At 25.1% G+C, this 22,721-nt stretch overlaps 1 protein-coding gene across 1 annotated transcript in view; it reads left to right on the forward strand.

Annotated features, from left to right (window-relative positions):
- The window catches only part of LOC145834600 (DNA topoisomerase 2-alpha-like), a 39,943-nt gene that overhangs the window by 8,103 nt on the left and 9,119 nt on the right, over positions 1 to 22,721 (forward strand). Inside the window, exons 11-32 of the mRNA XM_082942071.1 lie at positions 97 to 234; positions 1,916 to 2,018; positions 3,146 to 3,336; positions 3,557 to 3,682; positions 4,512 to 4,588; positions 4,915 to 5,054; positions 9,724 to 9,833; positions 9,928 to 10,052; positions 10,260 to 10,348; positions 10,453 to 10,574; positions 12,107 to 12,255; positions 12,446 to 12,532; positions 12,659 to 12,803; positions 12,919 to 13,053; positions 13,773 to 13,846; positions 17,931 to 18,060; positions 18,305 to 18,500; positions 18,767 to 18,858; positions 19,089 to 19,217; positions 19,870 to 19,965; positions 21,761 to 21,979; positions 22,621 to 22,663. Of these exons, the coding sequence (XP_082798197.1) occupies positions 97 to 234; positions 1,916 to 2,018; positions 3,146 to 3,336; positions 3,557 to 3,682; positions 4,512 to 4,588; positions 4,915 to 5,054; positions 9,724 to 9,833; positions 9,928 to 10,052; positions 10,260 to 10,348; positions 10,453 to 10,574; positions 12,107 to 12,255; positions 12,446 to 12,532; positions 12,659 to 12,803; positions 12,919 to 13,053; positions 13,773 to 13,846; positions 17,931 to 18,060; positions 18,305 to 18,500; positions 18,767 to 18,858; positions 19,089 to 19,217; positions 19,870 to 19,965; positions 21,761 to 21,979; positions 22,621 to 22,663 (2,716 nt within the window). The remainder of the gene's footprint in view (positions 1 to 96; positions 235 to 1,915; positions 2,019 to 3,145; positions 3,337 to 3,556; positions 3,683 to 4,511; positions 4,589 to 4,914; positions 5,055 to 9,723; positions 9,834 to 9,927; positions 10,053 to 10,259; positions 10,349 to 10,452; positions 10,575 to 12,106; positions 12,256 to 12,445; positions 12,533 to 12,658; positions 12,804 to 12,918; positions 13,054 to 13,772; positions 13,847 to 17,930; positions 18,061 to 18,304; positions 18,501 to 18,766; positions 18,859 to 19,088; positions 19,218 to 19,869; positions 19,966 to 21,760; positions 21,980 to 22,620; positions 22,664 to 22,721) is intronic.

Genomic DNA, 22,721 nt, shown 5'->3' on the forward strand with positions numbered 1-22,721 from the left:
TTTTATTAAATTATGTTTGAGTTAAAACTTCTTTTATCTGTTCTTTATGTATATCCTATAAACATACTTTTGTTACTATATAATATTGAATTTCAGATTAAAAATCACTGTTTTGTTTTTGTGAATTCTCTCATCGTAAATCCTACATTTGATTCACAAACAAAAGAAAATATGACTCTCGTTCAAAAAAAGTTTGGTTCTAAGTGTGAGCTTACTGATAACTTTTTAAAATCGGTGAGTGCTGTTTAAACTTATGTTTTAGCAATGAATTTCAGTACTTGATGAGTTTTAAAATCTACTGATAAATTATAGTAAAGTTTTTACTAGACTGGACAGTATTGCTCAAAGTAAAACTTAACAAGTATCTATTATGTAAAGGATTTGCATTTAACTTAATTTTTTACATATTGAAAGTTTAATGGATTTAAATTAGGTTTTTAATTTTTATTACTTTTTTCTATAACATAACTAAAAATGGTATTTAAAAAAAAAGTAATGATTTTATAATTAATTTTATTAAATATAAAGTTAGTTAAAAATATACATGGCTTTTTTAATAAAAACAAATTACAAAAGTATATAAATATGTACTTCAAAAAAAGTTGAATAAAAAACGAAAATTAAGAAATATTAAATTCCTGTACAAGTTTTGTTTTTTAGTTAAGTTATTAAAAAAATAGTATGAAATAAATTAATTAATTAGGTGCAATATAACAAGTTGACGAAGTTTCTTGTATTGTACATGACGAGGGTTACTTTGGCTCGAATAGCATTTTTAGTAATTTTTTTTTAACCGAACTTTATAATCCATTGTTTTTAATTTCTCTAATGCTAAATTGGAATTTTTTTTTATTCTAAAAAACTTTCTTTTGCTATGTTTTTCACAAAAATTTCCATTGAATTGAGGTTTGACTTTATTAGTGAGGCCCTTTAAAAATTTAATGTATTTTTTCAATTTTTTTACTTATTTTAGCTTTTCTCCAAAAATAAAATAAGAATTTTTTTAACTTTCTTGTTGAACTAAGTTTAGTATTAAAGAAATATTTTTTCATTTAAATTTTATTTTTATAAGATATCCCCAAACAAAATTTTCCAAAATATTCAAGTTTATCATGGCTTTACTGCAAATATATAATATTTTTGAACTAAATTTTTTTTTTCAATATTCTTATTTAGAATTCTTTAAGCAAAATAACGTTCTAAGAATAAAAAAAAAGTTACAAGATAGCATTAAAGAAATTAAAAATAATGAGTTTTAAAGTTAGGTAAAAAAAACAAAAAAAGCTATTTGAGCTAAAGTAACGCTCGTTTGTACATGTGTTAGAAAAAGTTTACCAATTTACGGACTTCTATAACAGTTTTAAAATCTTCAGGAAAGTAATTTTAAATTTTAAATTGGGTTTTTAATAACTTTTAATTTGAAGCTCCCACAATCATTTGGTTGCATTGAAGTATATGAAATATTCTAAGTTAAATGTAATTTTTCATATTATAATAAACGAAAAGTTGGAATTTTTTGAGCTAAACATATATAAAAAAAATAATAGATAATAAAACGTATCTGGGATAAAAATTTGCCACTAGGTTCTAAATTTTAAAGGGTATAAAGTTTTGATCATACTTATTTGATCATCAAACCACAAGCTTTTGGTAGACTGAGACCCAGCTTTTGTGTTCTTATTGAAACTTGTCAATCAGGCGTAACCGATAAATTTACAGTCGTAAATCTACAAACGGTTTATGATATAGTCATGTCTTATCATAACATAAATACCGTTTGTAGATATGTTTAAATGTTAGAATCTCTATCTTAGAATTAACATCTTGGTGTTATTGAAGCTTTTAAATTAGTAAAATATGAAAAGTTTTTGGACATTTAATTATATCCTTTTTAATTGTTTAGTTATCATTTTAGGCTGGAAAATCAACCATAGTAGATGGCATATTGAATTGGGTCAAATTTAAAGCTCAGACTCAGCTTAACGCTAAATCAGCAACAAAAACTTCTAAGTTAAAAGGTAAATCATTACAAAAATATTCAAAAAAAACTAAACGGTTTTTTTAAATTGTTTCTACTTTATTACTATTCAAACCTAATATTATATTATGTACGATAGTTAGCTAATAAAGTTTAGAGTTACGAATTTTGTCATTACTAATAATAACCAAAAAGTTAATTTATAGTTTTTTAAATTCAATTACTAAAAAAATCACCTAAGATAATTAGACAAATTTTTATAGTTTATTTTTTTATTTTTTATGGACTTGATAAAAACAATTTACCCAGTACTTTTCTTTATTAAGCTGACATATGTTTTTCAGTGCTAAAAAAATTAACACAGTTCCACAGAGTTTTGCAAAACATGATAAGTACTGCATAAAACAATAGAAGGTACAGTAGATGAATATGTGTAAACACTTAAGATAAGCCATAATTACTATGTGTTATTTTTAAATATTAGATACAATATATGGTATACAATCCGACTGTTATAAGTTGTAAAAAAGGAGTAAAGCTGGAACTTTTATTTTTTTTTTAATCTATTAAAACTAAGGTTTTAAAAAATATAAAAATATCAAGCTGTTGAGAAAAATACTTAATTATTCAATTTCTACCGTATTGACGGTAAAATATAGTTACACTTTTTATAAATTTTTTAAACGTAATTTTTGAATTTTTTGTAAAAAAACTTCTGTTTAAAATTATTTACCGAAACTTGAAAATACCTTTGATAAACTGTAAGAAAAAAAAATCCTTTCATAATAAACTATATTTTTATAGGTTTATTTTGACGACTTATTTTAATCTTTTGAAGACATAGAAATTTGAGCTTTGCTAAAAAAACTTCTAACCATCTCGCGCCAACTGGCATAAAATCTTTTGTAAACCAAATTTTATAAATTAGTTTTGAGCTTTAAATGCGCTAGAGTCTTGTTGGCTTTTTAAATGTACTAACTAAATTATTGAATAAAAGTTCATTATTTTCCCCAGTCTTAAGCTGATGATTCGCTGTGTGTAACAGTTTCGTTGTTATAAGAAGACTGACTTGTTTTTTATGTTACCCCTACAAATGTTTATAGCAATTTACACATTTAAAAAATTTTTAAATTTTATATTAAGTACAAAAAATCTTAAAAATTAAAGGAATCCCAAAGTTGGATGATGCTAATGACGCAGGAACTAAAAATTCTCTCAATTGCACACTTATTCTGACGGAAGGAGATTCAGCCAAAACTCTTGCCGTATCTGGTTTGTCAGTAGTTGGTAGAGATAAATGGGGTGTTTTTCCCTTAAGAGGTAAACTTCTAAACGCTAGAGACGCTAATCATAAACAGGTGATTTAAATTAATATACATTAAAATATAGTTTTCTAATGAATAAAGTTAATTTATTTATAGTTTTAAAAATGTCTAAATCTGTTGTATATCGCAAAAGTGTTTTGTTTTAAATTGTAATTATACCCGCTTAAATTTTAAATTCTTTTCATTTAAAATTAAATTTGTTTTAAATGCGATTTATTTAAATAAAAATTAAACAACTTAAAATTGTATGCAGGTTCGAGACAATGCTGAAATTAATGCTATTATAAAGATAATGGGACTTAAATATGGAAAAAAATATTCCCAAGAAGACGATCTTAAATCTCTAAGATATGGAAAACTTATGATTATGACAGATCAGGTGAAAATTGTTATTACAAAAACTTGACAGTTATCAATTATCTTGATATATAACTTAAATTTTTTTATCAGTTACTTTTCAGTGCTTATACTCTATAAAAAGAATCTAAAAAAATTAAGTTTCAAGTGATTTTATAGTTAAACAAGTTTATTATAGTTTAGTAGTCAATTAAATAAAAATTTAAGTCTATTTGAATTGAGTTTAAAATAAGTTATGTTAGCAGAAGTAATCATAATATTTATAGTATTTTATTTACAATCATCTGTAATCAGGGTTGATAAAAAACTAGGAATATTTGAAGAATCTAGAATTCAATTATTAAGGTAAAAATAAAAGCCTAGAATATAATAAATTTTGAAAAAAAGAGGAAAAACCTTAAATTTTGAACAAAAATCACTAAAAACCTGGAAACACCTAAAACTTTAAGAATTTTTACGTGTAAAGTAATAAAATTTTGATTAGATATAAAACTCAATCATATAGAAAAACTCTATCATATAGAAAAAAAATCTTTTTTTGTATCAAAAAACACAACTAGCTTTACAGTATCTTTTTAATGTTGTCAACTATTTTAGACAGTTTATTATCTTAATATAACTTTTGTACTAAAGATGGACCAAAAAACTGGTTTTTTGAAAAACCTGGAAGAAATTTAGAAAAACTTGTAAAATTTTAAAAAAACCATAGGCAACCCTGTGTTCTCTTTTCATACTCATCTAATGCATGAGTGTTTTTACACAAATACTTTTTTGTTAGTTGAGTTAAAGTTTGTATGAAATTAATATTAATTGTTCTCTAATTGTAAATTGCTTGTAAAAATGTTTTACAGGATCATGATGGATCTCATATAAAGGGTCTTCTAATAAACTTTATTCAGCACTTCTGGCCAGAACTTTTACAGAGAAGGTTATTTAAACATTATGTTTGTTAATTGTTTTTTTTTAAAGTTTTACCAAAATAATGATAAGTAACTTAATTAAAACTTTTAAATCTATTTTACATTTGTATTGTTGACTTTTTAATTTAGTACAACACCAAGTAATATAATTTATTTAAAAGAGAATTAAAAAATTATATCCTGTACGTTTTTTTGATCTTTTGAATATGCAACTCTCTTTTAGAACGACCTTAAAATTGATAGACCTTTTTTTGTGAAGTTCGTTATTAAATTATGTGTTAATTTATAAAGCTTGAGTCAACAGAATGTATGTAGTTAAAACTAATTTAATCAGATTACTAGAAGAGTTTATTACCCCAATCGTCAAAGTAACCAAAGGAACTGAAACTATACCTTTCTACACTTTACCAGAGTTTGAAGAGTGGTATCAGGGTGTTGATAGACCACATACATGGAGCGTAAAATATTACAAAGGTTTTTGTCATTTATAAATTCAAAACTCAAGGAAATTTTTTAAGGTAGCTACCGTTTATATTTGGCATTTTGCATATGTACAGGATGGTAAAAAACTTGGATATTTTTATGTCAATTATTATTTAATTTTATTCATTATGAATATTATTATATACATATATACCATTTGTAAATTATTATTAACAGATTACACATTTTGTTTTATATTTTATTTCACAAATCTTTTCAAAACTATACTAGTTTCATTCTCAAGTGGTAAATGTTAAAATGAAATTAGAAAAATTTTTGGTTAGTAAACAGCTTAAAAGATAACTTTAAACAGGGTTGCCACTTTACCTGGAAAAACCTGGAATTTTGAACAAAAACCTGGAATTTTTGACAATTTTAATATTTTTAGTAGTGAAATTTCAGTTTCATACAAAAAATCTATCATAATAATAAGATTTTTTTGTCACCATCGAAAAATTTTTCTATTAAAAAACACATTTAAAGTAACTTTCAGTATGTTTTCAATGTTTTTATACTATTCAACACAGTTTCTTACATCAAACTTAACTTAAAACTAAAAATAGACCTAAAAACGTGTACTTTTAAAAACCTGGAAGAAATTTAGAAAACCTGGAAAAATTTTTGAACAAACGAGTGGCAACCCTGTTTAAATTATGACGTATGAATAAATTCAAATACATACAATATTTAGAGATTTAGCAAGTATATAAAGTAAAGGTATGTTTATTTATAAATTGTTAATTATTTTGCTGTTCCATTTAATGCTGTTTGCGTATTTAACTTAGGTCGTTCTTCCTCAATCAATATGAAACTAGTATAGTTTTGAAAAGCTTTTTGAAATAAAATATAAAACAAAATGAGTAATCTGTTAAAAATAAGTTGCAAATGGTATATAAATACGTTCAAAAACCTTCTTATAATAGTACTTATGAAGATTATTATATTGTTTTATAACCTTTAGTTTTTAAAAAAGTAATGAATATGATGTGTAAAATTATATATAATAAAATATTATTTTAATAGCCACATCAATTGTACTGAGACGAGTATGTTTTTAAACTATGATGTTTAAAAACATATATAATTAAAAATTTGTTTAAATTATTATTTATTTAATGATGTTTTGTTATGAATACCCGAATGAAACAAGATTGTTGGAATATAAATCAAAATAAAAATTAAATTTATAAAAAAAAACAACATTTCTTTAAAAACAACTAATAAAATTATCAATATATTAGGGTTCATGCACGTCAGGCTAAATCAGGGTAAGTGTTTTTCTTTTGGAAAAAATTGCAAAATATACTTGTTCTCAGTTGAATCCGGGGTCAAAAAACTAATTCCAATTAATAAAATTTCAGTTAATTGTACAAAGTAACAGGGTTGCCACTTTACCTGGAAACCTGGAATTTGACAATTTAGGCAAAAATAACCTGGAAAAACCTGGAATTTTGATGAAAAAACCTGAAAAACCTGGAATTTTAAATAATTTTAACATTTTCAGTAGTAAAACTTTGATTTGACACAAAAAATCTATCATATAAATGATTTTTTTTTGTCATCATCAACATTTTTTGATTAAAAAACACATTTAAAGTAACTTTACAGTATCTTTTCAATGTTTTTATACTATTAAACACAGTTTCTTATATAGAAATTAGCTTAAAAGTAAAAATAGACCCAAAAATGTGTATGTTTAAAAACCTGAAAAAAGTTTGGAAAAAAGAGTGGCAACCCTGAAAGTAATTTAATTTAGAAATAATGTAGAGCTTAAAACCAAGCTGTCTATTGAAATAAAAGACCAAACAAATTTTCAAATCTTAAATGATTTATTGTCACTTATAATGAATAAAACGGCTATAAAATATATCATTAAAAAAAGAGCGAAAAATGCTAAAAATAAAACTAAAATTAAAACAAATTATATTATACTAAACTAAGAATGATCTCATTTATGACAAATTTGGATATTGTTTAAAAAAAATCAAAATCTAGTTTATAAAAAGTAATACAATGACAAATTTATATCCATGATAAATAACAAAAGTGCATCATCTTACTGGAATGTACTTTTACTATTTATCTTTTAATAATTTTTTGTTAATCAGTAATGTATGGTGTTTTTGCTAAGTTACATTTGATTTGAGTTTATCCATCCACAAATGTTCCGTAAAAGTCTAGCTAGATTCTGGAAACTTGATTTTTATAAGAAAGCAACTCTGTATGTAGGGGTAGGGAGTACTTGGGTGATGTTTGCTGGACTTTAAAGTCCATATGATTTGGATATGTTTTTGCTTCATTGAGAAGAATCTGAAAAAAAAAAATTCAAAAAAAAGTATGTCACCCAAAAAACTAATTTCAACCCAGATATTTTTCGATTTTGTACTTAAACAGTTATAAAATCACTTATACATGTCCTAGACTTATAATTTATGTCTTAAATGAAAGTTATACTTATTGACATATATTTAAAGACATATTAACTGCTTTTGATGTATTATGACGTCATTATCACCCTAAATGTGCAAATTTTGTCTGTAAAATGTAAGGGTAGGGAGTACAGCACATTTTTTTGGTCATATTGTAAAAATTTAAATACGTACACATGATTCGGATGTGTTTTTGCTTAGTAAATAAGAATCTAAAGAAAAAATTACAATTAAAAAAAAAATTGCTGCCCAAAAAACTGATTTCAACCTCAAAAGTCACAGATTTTTCGATTTTGAGACTTAAACAGTAATAAACTTACTTATACAACTCCTAGACTTATAATTTATATCTTAAATGAAAGCCTATAATAATAGGCATATATTAAAGACATTTCAACTGCTTTTGTATTATGATGTTATTATTAAACTAAATATGCAAATTTTGTTTATAAAAACGTACTTTATTTTCTACAAAAAAAAAACAAATCTTCTGCTTTTTTACTTTTAAATTTTTGATTTGGAATATAAAATGTGTCGAATCAGCTAGGCAGAAAGATATTACTGATGTAATGTCATTTCCATTGCATGTTGATATATATATATAAAATACATTCTAAATCAATTTCCGTTATTAGAAATTATGATTATTGAGAGCATTTTATATAAGTAAATACAATAACAATTAACTGCTATGAGTTTAAAATTAGAAAAGATTTGATAAAAAGCTTAAAAATAAGAGAATTAAAACATTTAAACAAACTAACAAATTAAGTTTTAATTTATTTAGATTTTCAATACTTTATAAACTTTGACTAATAGTAATTTGAAAATAATAACATACTTGTAGCTAAAAAAAACTAATACAGATAAACATTTATTGTTTAATTAAATAAAAATTCTTGAATTTAAAGAATGAAATTACACTAATTTTAATAAATTTACATGCACTTACTAAGATATATAAGTCTAGATCTTTTACTCTTAGACAAGTGCTCTCAATAATCATAATTTCTAATAGCGGTAAGCGATTTAAAATGTATTTTATAAATATATATCAACAAACAATTGAAATGACATAACATAAGTTATATCTTTCTGCCTAGCAGATTCGACACATTTTATACTCTAAATCAAAAAACTAAATGTAGAACAGCAGAAGAATTTGCTTTTTATATTAGAAAAAAATGTAAGATTTTACAGACAAAATTTGCACATTTAGTGTAATAATGACGTCATAATACAATAAAAGCAGTTGAAATGTCTTTAATTTATGCATTTAATTATAAGCTTTCATTTAAGACATAGATTATAAGTCTAGGACATGTATAAGTGATTTATTTTTTAAGTCAAAAATTGAAAAATATGTGAATTTTGGGTTGAAATTATTTTTTGGGCGGCATACTTTTTTTTGAATTTTTTTTTCAGACTATTCTTAATGAAGCAAAAACACACCTAAATCATATGGACATGAATGAATATTACAATATGACTAAAAAATGTGCTGTACTCCTTACCCCTACTGTATACATCATTATTGTCTAGACCAGTGGTCGTCAAAGTGTGCATAGAAGTTAAAAATTTAGTAAGGTAAAAAATATTTTTTAGATGACATTTGTTTTGTCTTTTTCTTTTAGAAAAGCTAATTGTAGCTTAAAATAACAGTTATTAAACTGTTATTTGTATACTATGGCACACAAAACAAAAACAAAAGGTACTATTTAATAATATTTACATATTATTTATAGTCAAAATGTTTTGTTTAGTATAATATAAGTTGTTTTAATTAGATTTTATTATTAGCTTTTTACTTATGTTTTAAAAGTGTTATAATTTATTCTATTAGTTTTTTATCGTATATTATTTATTTTTAAAAGCCGTTTTACTCATTGTAAATTTAAATAAATTATGATGGAAACCTTGAAAAATATTTAAGTTTTATAATTTCAATGAACAGTTTGTTTTTACGCTCTAGAATATTTCTTTATTAAAGTATATAGATATAGTCTGAAAGTGAAAAAATAACAAAACAGTTAAGGGATTAGGTTTTTTTTGCGAAAATAGAAAGTTTTTGAATCGTATAAGACTTAGGTTAAATTTTAAACTATTATTTTATAAAAATTTATTTTTTAACATTTTAAATTTATTTTAACCTACGGTATAAGTTACAAATAAAGCTTAATAATAACTGTTTAATGCTACCTAGCCTCAATTATACATAACTGATATAATAGGTTTGGGTACCTCTACGTCAAAGGAGGCCAAATCTTACTTTGCTGAAATGAATCGACACAGAATAAGGTTTCAGTATAAAGGAAATGAAGATGACCAAGCTATTGATATGGTCAGTATAGATATAAATACTATGAAATGTAATGCGATAGTTAATTGAATGTAATTTTTCATTACAAATTATTTAAACGCTACTAATAAAAAAGGCTTTCAACAAAAAAAGAGCAGATGATAGGAAAGATTGGCTTACACTTTATATGGATGAAAGAAAAAGATGCAGAGAAAATCAGGAACCTGAGCCTGGAAGTCAACTTTACAGTGCTGATACTAGGTTTGACTCCGTTAAATGATAGTAGAAAACTATATAATGAATTTATTTTATTATAGTGTATATAAGATAGTATACAAGATAATATATTAGTTTAATAAATTAAATGGAAATTCGTTGGAATACTCTCATTGAAAATTATATCCAAAAATGCAATAAAAGCAAATTTATCAATAACTATAGTTATAAAAAAGATATACATAATTACAGAGCTCTTTCATATTCTGACTTTGTCAATAAAGAATTAGTCATGTTTTCTTGTGCTGATCTTGAAAGAAGCGTTCCTTCATTTGTTGACGGTTTGACAAAAAATTATTATCTTAAGTTTTTATAACGTTTAAAATTTGTTACAGTTTTATCTAGTTTTCTCAATTATATGTTTCTACTTAAACTTAACTTAAAGGTTTGAAACCTGGTCAACGCAAAGTTTTGTTCACTTGTTTAAGTCGAAACGACAAGAAACAAGTAAAAGTTGCTCAATTATCCGGTTCCGTTGCTGAAAAGTCTGCTTATCATCATGGTGAAGTAAGATTACTATTAAAATATATAATTAAAAAAAAAAGTTACCTAGCAAAAGAAATAGTACTAAATGCTTAATTATTATATGCGTTAAATCAAGTTTATGAAACAATTAAGGGCGTAGGAGGGGGGGTGTCCACTTTGATTTTTACAAGGTGATCTTATTTTTTAGAGTTTTATCTGAGCTTTTAAATATCTTTAACCGCTTGAAAAATCAGAGTATTTTTTTGTGATATAAGTGATTTAAGTCGGAGACCTAAATAGGTTCTTTATGGAAGGCGCAAACCAAAAACGCGAAAAAAGACTATTTCATTAAAAATCTGTCTTCTCCTTCAAATTTTCACAGAAAGTCTATAATTAAATTTTTAAAAGACTTGATGCAGGAATTTTTTTATTTTTGAAAAATAAAATTTTTATTAAAAAAACACCACCTATTTTTTTGTTTTTTATTTAAAATTTTATTTTTCAAAATTAAAAAAATCCTGCATTCAGTTTTTTCAAAATTTAAGAATATATTTTTGTGAAAATTAGATTGAAAGCCTATCAAACTATAAAAGATACGTTTCCTGAATGTTTGAGGTGTTTAGCTCAAAAAATGAAGGAATAGATTTTTAGTGATATTTAAATTTCCGAGAAAATTGACTCCGAAAAATTTGCGGTCCATACGTTTTTATCGGAAACTTTTGACAAAAATTGCAATATCTCAAAAGCTAAATGAAGTTTTTTAATTCTATAAAAACTAGCTTGTAGTTTATACTTTAAACCTTAATATAACAACTAATGTTATTTTTATTAAAAAAATGTTGGACCTCCCCTTTGCCCTTTGAGGTTTCTTCTTCTAACAACTAAAAAAGAACCTATACTTTTTTGTACAATTTTGACACAGTTTAAAACAAAATAGTCTCTTGTCTAAATAGAAATCACCAGTTTTAAAATCAAGAAAATATAAATATGAAAGAATAAGTTTATGTGTGTGTATAATCAAACTTCTTTCTCTGTGAATGTAACTTTGCTTATTCTATTTAAAATAAAAAAGAGTGATAAAGCACAAGTTTATTTTTTTACTATTGGCTAAGTTTTATTAAAAAAAAACATTAATATTTATTGAATATTTATTCTCTCAAACTTGTTTAATATAATGCATAAATTAAATTTTTGTCTTTTTAAAATTATTTTGAGTACTGTAAGATCTATGCAGTTTTTTCATTCTGTTTTAAATTTATAATGCTTTTTACGCTATTTAGGTAATATGCAAACTTTTGGATCATACAAAATGTAATTATTTGAAAAAGTACATTATTAAACATTATACTTTAATTTTTATTTTAGATTTCTTTTGCTTAATTGTTTTTCTTAAAAGACAAAGATTTATAACAGTAGATAAAATTAAACTAAATAGAGGTTTAATTGTAAACAGAGTACACGATGTTATGTTTATTGAAGTTTATTTCTTATTTTGTATCGAAAAAATTCTTATGCGTTTATTAATACCAGTGATTTTATATATTTTTGTTTTATGAAATTTTATTTATAAACAGGCTTCTTTGCAATCAACTATAATTAACATGGCGCAAAACTTTGTTGGATCAAACAATTTGAATTTGCTTCAACCTATTGGTCAGTTTGGTACGAGATTGCACGGTGGAAAGGATGCTGCCAGTCCAAGATACATATTCACTATGATGAGGTATATTATTATAATTTTATTTATGTCTGAAATATTTTGCAGTTTGTTTTGTGCTTTACTTAATATTTTTTTTTTACAAGTAAAAGTTAAATTTAATAATTTGTTTTTGTGTACTTAATGTTATAAGTTTTTACATATCAAATTTTATGTTAGATGCTTTCACTTTTACCCTTCCCATATTATTTTACAGTCCTTTAACAAGATTAGTTTTTCCTAAAGTCGACGAAAATTGCCTAACATGGCTTAAAGATGACAATCAAACTGTTGAGCCAATGTGGTAAGTGGTAGGAATATTTAATTTTTTTTAAATTCTGATTAACTTTTTAAATTAAGAAAACTAACCTACCTTTTATACTAAAATAGCTACGATAAAGTTTATATAAATAACCCTAAGAAAATATAGGTACTGTCCAATCATTCCAATGGTTTTAGTCAATGGTACTGAAGGTATTGGTACAGGTTGGTCAACAAAAATTCCAAATCACGATATTAGGGAGGTTGTGGCTAACTGTCATAGATTCATTAATGGCGAAGAAATGAAACCGATGGTAAGTTTTAAAAGCTATCACAACATAAAATTGTAGTAATAAGGTATTGTAGAATTGTTTGATAACAATTTCAAAAACATTAAGTTTAGATGTTAAGCAAACGCTATTTTTTTAGAAAGCATCATATAAGAACTTCAAAGGTGATATTCAAGAATTAGAACCAAATAAATATGTGATCTCTGGTAGAATTGCTTACCTTGATGATAACACTATTGAGATTACTGAATTACCTGTAAAATCATGGACTCAAGTATGTTTTAATTTTAGTTAATCACTAACTGAGAATAGAAAAAAAAAAATTAAGTATTTACTGATGTTTTTATTGTGTTTAGAACAAATAAAGTTTTAAATTTTGAGAAATAAAAGTATGTGATGAAGTAATATTTTTATCTAGAACTTTTTATATTGGTTTATTTAAAATTTAAATTTTATATTTAAAAATTTAGTTTTAATTGTAATTGCAGAGTTTTTATAGATAAATTATCTATGAATAACCAAAAAAGATTATAATAAAATACAACTAGTACTATACAATAAAAATTACTTTTAAAATTATAAAAAACTACCATGATTAGTTGTATATACACAAATGTTTGGAAAAACAAGTATATTTGCCTTATTAAAACATATTGTATATTAATTAAAACCTAAAGAAAACTTCTGATTAGTGTTGATTTTATAATAGCAAATTTTATCGTTCACCAAGTTCGTCTATTAAATGTTATTTGTGTTTTTAGTTAAAACTTTTTTTTAAACCTTGACTCTCTGTAGCATAAAAGTATCAAACGCTGTACCAGCATGAAGTATTGAAAAATCTTAACCTTAAAGCATATAATTTTCAAAATTGTCTAAATTGGAACAACTAATATTTCTAAAATCTTGTTTAAATTGGAACAACTAATATTTCTAAAATCTTTTAAAGTGTATTAACTATTTTTATTATTTTTTAAATTTCATTTAATATTCCAGGACTATAAAGAAAAAACTTTAGAACCTCTTGTCAACGGTACAGAAAAAACCCCTGCTAAAATTTTGTCCTACAGGTTACTAAAGATTACTAAAAAAATTGTATTTTTTTATTGTTATTATGTATATAATCTTAGTAAATAGAGTTAATCAACTACATTTAAATAACAGCTGTGTTACCATTCATTCCAACTTTTTTTTTAGGTCTTGTTTTGATGTTTCATTAAAATTATAGTGTTTACTGTAGTGTTTACTTCATCATTATTAAATGCTTTTAAGTTTTTTTTTTCTACTATCAAATTCGTATAAAGAGATTATCTTTATAGAACAATGTTATAAAGATATCTCTCCAAAGGGAATTTTTAAGTGCAAACATGTGTATATTACTTAGCTAAATATTTTTTGAGAAAATATTTATGAGAAAAATCATAACAAAATGTTCAGTTACCAAGCGTTTATTAGTACAACTATGGTTTCACTTCTTTATAGCAGATCTTCAGGTGCAATAATTAAGCGACGATCTAAAGCACTTTATATATATGTATATGTTTATAAACTTAATCACTTTCTACACTTTCTTAATCACAAATATATATAAGTATATATAGATATATATATATATATATATAGAATTAAGTTATTTAACTTAATAAATTAAATTTTTCACACTGAGCCCACCTTGAGGGCTTTATTAATAAAAAGGTTTATTTAAAAATGCAAAACTCAAAGGACTCGAGTTTCGTGACTATTCACTCATCAGCTTCAAAACAAGTTTAAAATAAAGCACAAAACAAAATCACTAATGAAAGTAAAACATTTTTTGCATAAATAGATTATGACTAGATTTATCTCTTTCAATTATCTGTCCTAATATATAGTTACTCACTGAAGTTATATGAATTTTTGCTAGTTTATTGTCTGTTGGTAGATTAATTTTTGCACAAGCCGTTTTGCATGATTTTTGATAGTTTCAAAATTACGTCATAATCTATTTATGCAAAATTTTTTTACTTTCATTAGTGATTTTGTTTTGTGCTTTATTTTAAACTTGTTTTGAAGCTGATGAGTGAATAGTAACGAAACTTGAGTTCTTTGAGTTTTGCATCTTTAAATAAACCTTTTTATATTTATATATATATATATATATAGAACTAAAATACACAAAATAAACTTTTGCTTGGGACAGCTGTTTCTACGTTTAATACGCGTCTTCAGCAAAGTTTTATTCAATGAAAAGCAAACTTGTAAGTTCAGCAATAAAATTATACAAAATTAGTTATTACGTAAAAATAGAATAGATAGTTTATTTTAGACAAAATTATTAACAGAGTTTTTATATAAATTGTTTTCGATAATGTATGCAGCCAGTTTGTAATTCGTTTCTTTTGTTTAGAGATTCAGATTTATTAACTTTTAAAATTTCGATTTTTTCCGCATTGCACAATTTACATCCGTTTTTTAAATTATACTTATTTTTCGTTCTTGTTAATATTTCCCACTGAATTTTAAAATTTACCTTGTAATTTTTTAGTTTCCAAATGTACTGCGATAATGTTGTCGTATTTTTATGTTTTTCGTGTTTGAAGCTGTACTTGTGCTTTGTGTAGCGATTCTTGAACGATAGTCCAGTCAAGCCAACATAAAACTTGGTCTGATTTTCAGTTATGACTGTCGCTTTATATATAATATTTTCCATTAGGCAACTTCATTTACCGGGCATTCTTGTTTTTTGCAGTCACACATTCGCCTATCTTTGTCCTGCGTGTCTAACATCTTTCAATTGTGTGCCATTATAAGTTGTTTCATGTTTAGCATGCAGGAATAGGACACTTTTAGTGTCTTCCTGTTAAAAAGTTTACAATATGGATGGTCTTCAGTAAAGTTTTTGTCCACAATCTCTAGGAAGCGCTTCCCAACCCGTGTTGCCACACTTTTGCAGAATGGAGCATTGAACTATATAATATTTCTTCTCCTTCTTTTCTTGTTCTTACCCTTCTCGCTTTTGTGGCTATAGGCTAACTCGTGATCGTACCCACTTTCTCTTATAGCCTCCTGGTATTGTTGGGTAGTTTCCTTAAAAATGCTTTGACTGCTAGAAATCTTCTGGAGGCGGTTGTTCACTGCGACCGGTATGTGTTTTAAAACATGCTCTGGATGGTTTGACTTGCTATTCACATAAACCGTATACGCATTTGGTTTTCTATACGGCTTATGAATTTCATTTTGAAGATCTAAAGTTACATCTAAGAAGTCTGTTACAAACAGATTGGCTTCGATGGTGACATCAAAACCAATGTTCTTAAAGACTTTTCTTAGATGTTTGACTTTTCTCTCCATATCTGGTCCCGGTAGAATGTCCACCACTGCTAAACCATCGTCACGGTATATACCAAAGTTACCATCTCTAAAGATTTTTTCCTTCTTCAATATATCTAAAATATATAGGCCTACCAGTTCGCAAATTTCTGCGCCATGAAAGCTTCCCATTGGTACATCAAAGCTGTTATTGTTATGCTTTTTCGACCATGGTTCACCCTCGTGGAACAGTACTGATTTGCAGCAATGTCTGATTAGCTCTTTTTCATTCTCCGTGATTTTAGTTAGGCCTGCAGCAAATTTGACGGAGTTTTACAAAATTGTTGCTGAAATGGCTGGATAAAAGCTCACTATATCAAATTTGATAAACCTTGAAGTTGATTTATTGCTTAAGCTATTGAACCACTTCAATATCTCATAAGTGTTTTTCCATTGTACTAAATTACTTTTTGATCTTATAGAATTGTTGATTTTATCTAAATTTGTTTTTGCAGGTTTGCCAATAAAAGTTTTTGCCGGATTAATTATTCTACAACTTAGTTTATTTGAGAAGTTTGGTTTATGATCTTTTAAAGTAATGTAACATTTTTGTTGAGAAAGTTTGGGAATTTTACCTTTTATTTTGTTTTTCAATACTATTTCCTTTGCTTCATTATTAATTTTATCGATGAGACTGTTTTCCGATTTTTTGTATGTAAATGTAATGTTTTCTGTAATTAATTTCTTATATTTATCCGGACTAATTTTGTATAGGCTGTGAGATTTATCTGCAAAAACAAAAACTTTTTTGGTGGACCTTATTTCCTTTAAGTCTTTGTTTAGTTTGCGGGTAAAAGAATTTTGGTATTTTCGGAATTTTAAATTATTTATTAACTCGTAAAGGTCGTTTTCAAAATTTGTTAAAAGTTTATCCTCGGGAGCTCGTTTTTTTGTTGGAAATAAGCCGTCATAATCTGAAACTTAAGCTTCTGTGTTTTCATCCCTTAAATGGAATGGTTTCCATCTCATTTTAGTTATCAGTTTATCTACTTTTTCGTACATTTTAATTTTGAACTCTTCAAAATATAAGTTTATTATATTATATTAAATATTATTAATATTTATATATATATAAGTTTATTACAAGATGTAAAAATTTACAGAACTTGAGTTTCGTGCCTACGCACTCCTCAACTGCAAAACAAGTTCAAAATAAAGCACAAAACAAAACACTCAAATGAAAGTTTAAAATTTAAGCATAAGTACATTATGACTCGTTTTAAACATTTTTTCATCTTGTAATAAACTTTTTAAGCTCTTAAGGTGGGCTCTGTGTTGAAAAATTTAATTTATTAAGTTATCAACTTGTTTCTATAAATATATATTTAATATAAAATTTTTACTATATTAAATTATACAGTATCGTTCTTTATTACACTGACATATGTTTCTGTGTGTTAAACGAGTCAAGACACTTCATCTGAGTTCTGTAAAAAAATAAGTACTGTAAGGAAATAATAAAAGCTAAAGTAGGTATATACATGTGTCCATTGAAAATAAAAATATTTGCTATAGGTTTTTATAGGTTAATTATAGATAAAATACTTTATGTTAAATCCGACTGTTATAAAATAAGACCAGCTACAGAAGCATCAACATTTGGTGTTTCATATGTTCAATTCTCCAGTGGGCATTTAATCACAGACATAAGTTTTTATTATCAATGAGCATTTTGTTGTGTACTATTTAACAATTAAGTTAAAAAAAAGTATTATACAAAATAAGTACAAAAAATCATGTTTATAAATTATTATGTTACCTAGGTAAGTACTTCTACAAATTTTCACGTCTAATAATTTATTTCAGGGAGTATTGTACTGACACAACAATTAGGTTTGTAGTGAAGTTTGCAGCCAACAAGTTGCGCGAAGCTCAAAGAAGTAACTTATACAAATTCTTTAATTTACAAACTTCTCAGTCTCATAGCAATACGCTAGTCAGTTGAATTTTTTATATTATATTTTAACCAAACCTGATTTTTATTTAAGGAATTATAACCTTGTAATAATCATATATTTTAGAAACTTATATAATTCACTAAAATATATTGTAAATACTTTAATACAATTTTGGTTTACGCATGTAAAAGAAACTATATTGCTATAATATGAGTTTAAAACATTAATTTGCAATATAAAGGAGCAACATTGATATTTAGCTAAAACTAAAATCTTTTATAGACGGTGTTTGGTGAGCATGGTGAACTGTTAAGATATAGTTCAACATTGGATATAATGAAAGATTTTTGCAAGATTAGGTTACGTTTATACCATGAAAGAAAGGATTTCATGGTTGGGCAACTGACAGCTGAAACCAAAAAAATTACAAACCAAGCTAAATTTGTTAAAGAAAAAGTAGAAAAAAAGATATCTGTTTGTACGTTAGCATGACTGATTGAAAACAGCATTATTAAAACAATTTTATATCTTATTATTTCAGTTTTATTATTGAAAACTTTTATATGCATCTAACTTAAAAATCAAATAATGAAAATAAATTAATGATATTTATGTCTACAAGTTAAGCTATAAAGTAAATTTTGTTAGTTTAACTGTACAATTGTTGACTGTTTTATTAATATGATAAAGTTTTGTAAAAATACTAGTTTACATAAAGTTTTTTTCAATTTTATTTTTCTAAAGTGAACAAAAAGAAAACTGCAATTGTTGAACTTCTGTTTGAACGTGGTTATGACAGTGATCCAATAAAAAAATGGAAAAAGTCATATAAACTGGTAAATTTATAAAAATAATTTTCAGTAAAAATTAAATGCTTAATATAAGTCATTATTCATCAAAATTGCATTAGTTTATCTATAATCAATCTACTTCGTGTTATCTGCATATGTCATTTGTTAATTTTCTCTTTGTATGAAATTATTTATTAGATAATAGTTTATAATTTTTTAATAATTAATTTTAATTCTTATTTAAGTTAAATCTATAAAAAAGATAATATTCATAGAAAACACCTGACAATAACGAATCATCTAATGAAGAAGATGTGGTAGATGAAGAAAAAGATTACAATTACATTATGAATATGCCGATATGGAGTCTTACTAGAGAGAGATATGAAGATCTTTTAAAACAAGTAATTTTCTGTTTAAGCGTATTTCGTGTTGGATTCGAAAACTTAAGCCATTGACATGGCCCTGCCTCAAGTTTAAAATCTCACATTGAAAAAGTTTCAGAAAATTTTGTTAATATGTGTTAAAACTTAGTTAATGCTTCTGATTTAAAAAGACACTTGAACATTTTTAATCTAATGTTTAAATGTTATTATTATGTTAATATTATTGTTATCATTTTTGTTACTATTATTATTATTGTGTTAATTCAGTTTCGTCAATTACTTACTTATGTTATATTACTATAGTTATAAATTAGTCTTTTTGCTGCTTTGCCATTTTCCTTAAATATGCCGGTTTAATTTTTTAAATTAATACTTGTATACAATTTTTAAGAGACTTAGTGTAAATGTTGTTTTAAACCTTTTTTTTTCAAAAACTCTTCAAAAAATCTCTACACACTGATTCCGTCTACATTTTTACACCAAATAATGACAAAAGTATGTAATCTGTGTTATAAACTATAAGAAGAAGCGCTTGTTACTTTGATATTCAGCATTAGTATAATGAGTAATTAAGCATTTTTTATAAACAAACCATTAAAAGACATTAAATAATAAAATTTTTAACAAGAAAAAAATAATTTCATGCATAAGTACAGTTTTTTTTTATTAGGCTGGTCAAAAACAAACAGAATTAGAAGAATTGAAGCTAAAAGAAATTAAAGACTTGTGGCGTGAAAACTTAGATGAATTCCTAGTTGAATTAGAAGTTTGTTTAAAGCTATTGTATAGATTATTTTTATTTGAAACTACTGCAATAAGTCAGTATACCATTGCAACTTGAGTGGCCTTAACAAACAGGAAACTGGTAAAAAATGATTATTAAGTAAAGATGTACTTTTACAACATGATTGGAATCTGTAAAAATGAAGTAGTTGATTAAACTATCTGTTATTTTATATCATTACCAATATTAATTACAATCATTATTATTACTACTATCATTATTGTTCCAGGGATCATATGCTTCAGGCCAAATTACACTAAATATTTTTTTCTTGCAATATAGACAAAACGTCAGTTTTTGTCAGTTCAAATGCTTAAAATATAAGAATTATTATATAAAGATTTAAAATATTTTTCAATTTTGAGTAGATTATTAAATGGTAAATTTATTTCTAAATAAAAATTAGATTTTTTACTTTATTTCTACTTAAAATTATGCACTATTGGCGAAATGTCAGAATTTTTAAGTACAATTCCTAAAAGTATTATGTATTTATAAAAGAAATTTTTGTGAATCAGTATGTTTTTTGGATAGATTATAAAATTGTAAACTTGTTCCAAAATAAGCATTTAGTGTTCGTAGCCTAGCACTCTACAAGCAAGCACTATAAAAGTTGAATTTTTAATATTTCTGTTAAGGTTACATGACAATTCAAGTTCAGACTACTCAATTTTTTATGATATTTTAGGGGCAAAATCTAATAAAATATTTTTGAATTTAAAAATAAAAATTTTGTCTACTATTCTATTAATATTTGATAAGTTCGCATATTTTTCTAATGAAACCTGGTAATAAATAAAACAGTTAACATTTTGCATTTGTATTATTATTAAAGTTGAAGAAAATAAAACTACCAAAAGGCAAAAATTCTTATAGTTAATATGTTATGCTGTCAAAAAACCTAATCTTAATAATTTAATCTTTTTGTAATCCCAATTGGACGCCGACCGACAAGAGTTAAGAAAGTGTTTGTCTAAATAGAGGCATGTAGGTTAAAAATTGCAAGATTTTGCTTATGAACCCTGTTATTAGTTCTCTTATTATAAACACCAATGTTTTTTTATGTAAAAAATAGTTGTAACTTTTTACTATAGTACGTGACAAAAGAAAGGTTATTAACTGATAAAATGTTTGAAAGAAAAAATTGTAGTTAAAAAAAGTACATATTTTTTGTAAAATAAGAGCCAACATTTTATTTAATTTCATTAGTATGTAAATGCAGGGTTGCCAAAAAACCTGGAAATTCCTGGAAAGACCTGGAATTTGACAATTTAGGCTAAAAAAATTTGTCTTTAAGAAATTTTGAAAAATACCCTGGAATTTTAAACAACTTATACGTGTTAATTAGTAAAATTTCGATTTGAAACAAAAAATCTATCATATAGATAAACGTTTTTGTCATCATCAAAATTTTTTATTTATTGAAAAACACATTTAAAAAAGTTTAAAGATATCTTTTCAATGTCGTTATACTATTTAACACAGTTTTTTACCTTAAACGTAATTTTAAACTAAAATTAAATTCTAAAACGTTTAATTTTAAAAACCTGGAAGAAACTTTGAAAACCTGGATAACATTTTCCAAAAATATTTGGCAACCATGAATTTGTTTAAGACTACTGATTTAAATTTTATTTTGTAAATTTAGCTGAGTTGTAGATAGCTTATCGTATATAAGTGCGTATAAAATTTTGTACAACCCTGGGTTTATAAAGTTTATTGCAGTTAAATGTTTTTTTGCTTGCAATTTTTGACTATTGAAAATTTTTACTTATAGAAAGTAGAGGCAAAAGAACGAGAAGATGAATTAGCGTCCATAGAGCATGGAGTTCAAGGTGGAGGATCAGGTAAGAAATCAAGAGGGAAGAAAAAGGGAGGAAAGAAACTAGTGGTAAAGGAGGAAACTTTTCCAAGCGTTGATGGTGAATATTGCGAGGTTGTAATTGACGAAGCTATCAAGAAGAGGATTGCTGATGCTGATAAAAGAAATAAAAAAGTTTGTGTGTATAAATTTTATATTTAATTTCAATTAAGGTTACAAAGAGTTGATTTCTTTTTTAATTTAGGAAGTTGCTCTCAACTTTATACAGGGTTGCCACTTTACCTGGAATCCTGGAAATATCTGGAACTTGACAATTTAGGCAAAAAAAATCTGGAATTTTGGAAATTTTGGAAAAAACCTGAAATTATGATCAAAAATCCCCAATTTTCACATTTTCAGTAGGAAAATTTTAATTTGACTCAAAATATCTATCTTATAAATAAATTTATTTAAATATTATCAAATTTTTATATTATTAAAAAGCATATTTAAAGTAGCTTTACAGTATCTTTTCAATGTTTTTATACTATTTAACACAGTTTCTTACCTTAAACTTAACTTTAAACTAAAAATAGACCCAAATATGTGTACTTTTAAAAACCTGAAAGAAATTTGGAAAACCTGGAAAAATGTTTGAAAAAAACGGGTGGCAACCCTGTTTATAATATATAGTCTATAATAGTTTTATTTAAACTTTTCTTTAAGTGTATAATAATTTATTGCTAGATTTTCTACAAGGTTGATTAAAATAATATAATTAATATCAGGTAGTTTAACATTTGAAATGTAAAACTAATTTTGAAAATTAATATTAGGTCAAAAAAGAGCCAAAAACAGAAATAAAAGTGGAAATCAAAGGTAAGTTTATTTAATTAATATAAGGTGTTTATAAAGAATCGGTTTTTTAAAAATCTTT

This window comes from Thalia democratica, chromosome 4 (assembly GCF_965202585.1).
Source record: "Thalia democratica chromosome 4, ktThaDemo2.hap1.1, whole genome shotgun sequence".
Taxonomy (NCBI): Eukaryota; Metazoa; Chordata; class Thaliacea; order Salpida; family Salpidae; genus Thalia; species Thalia democratica.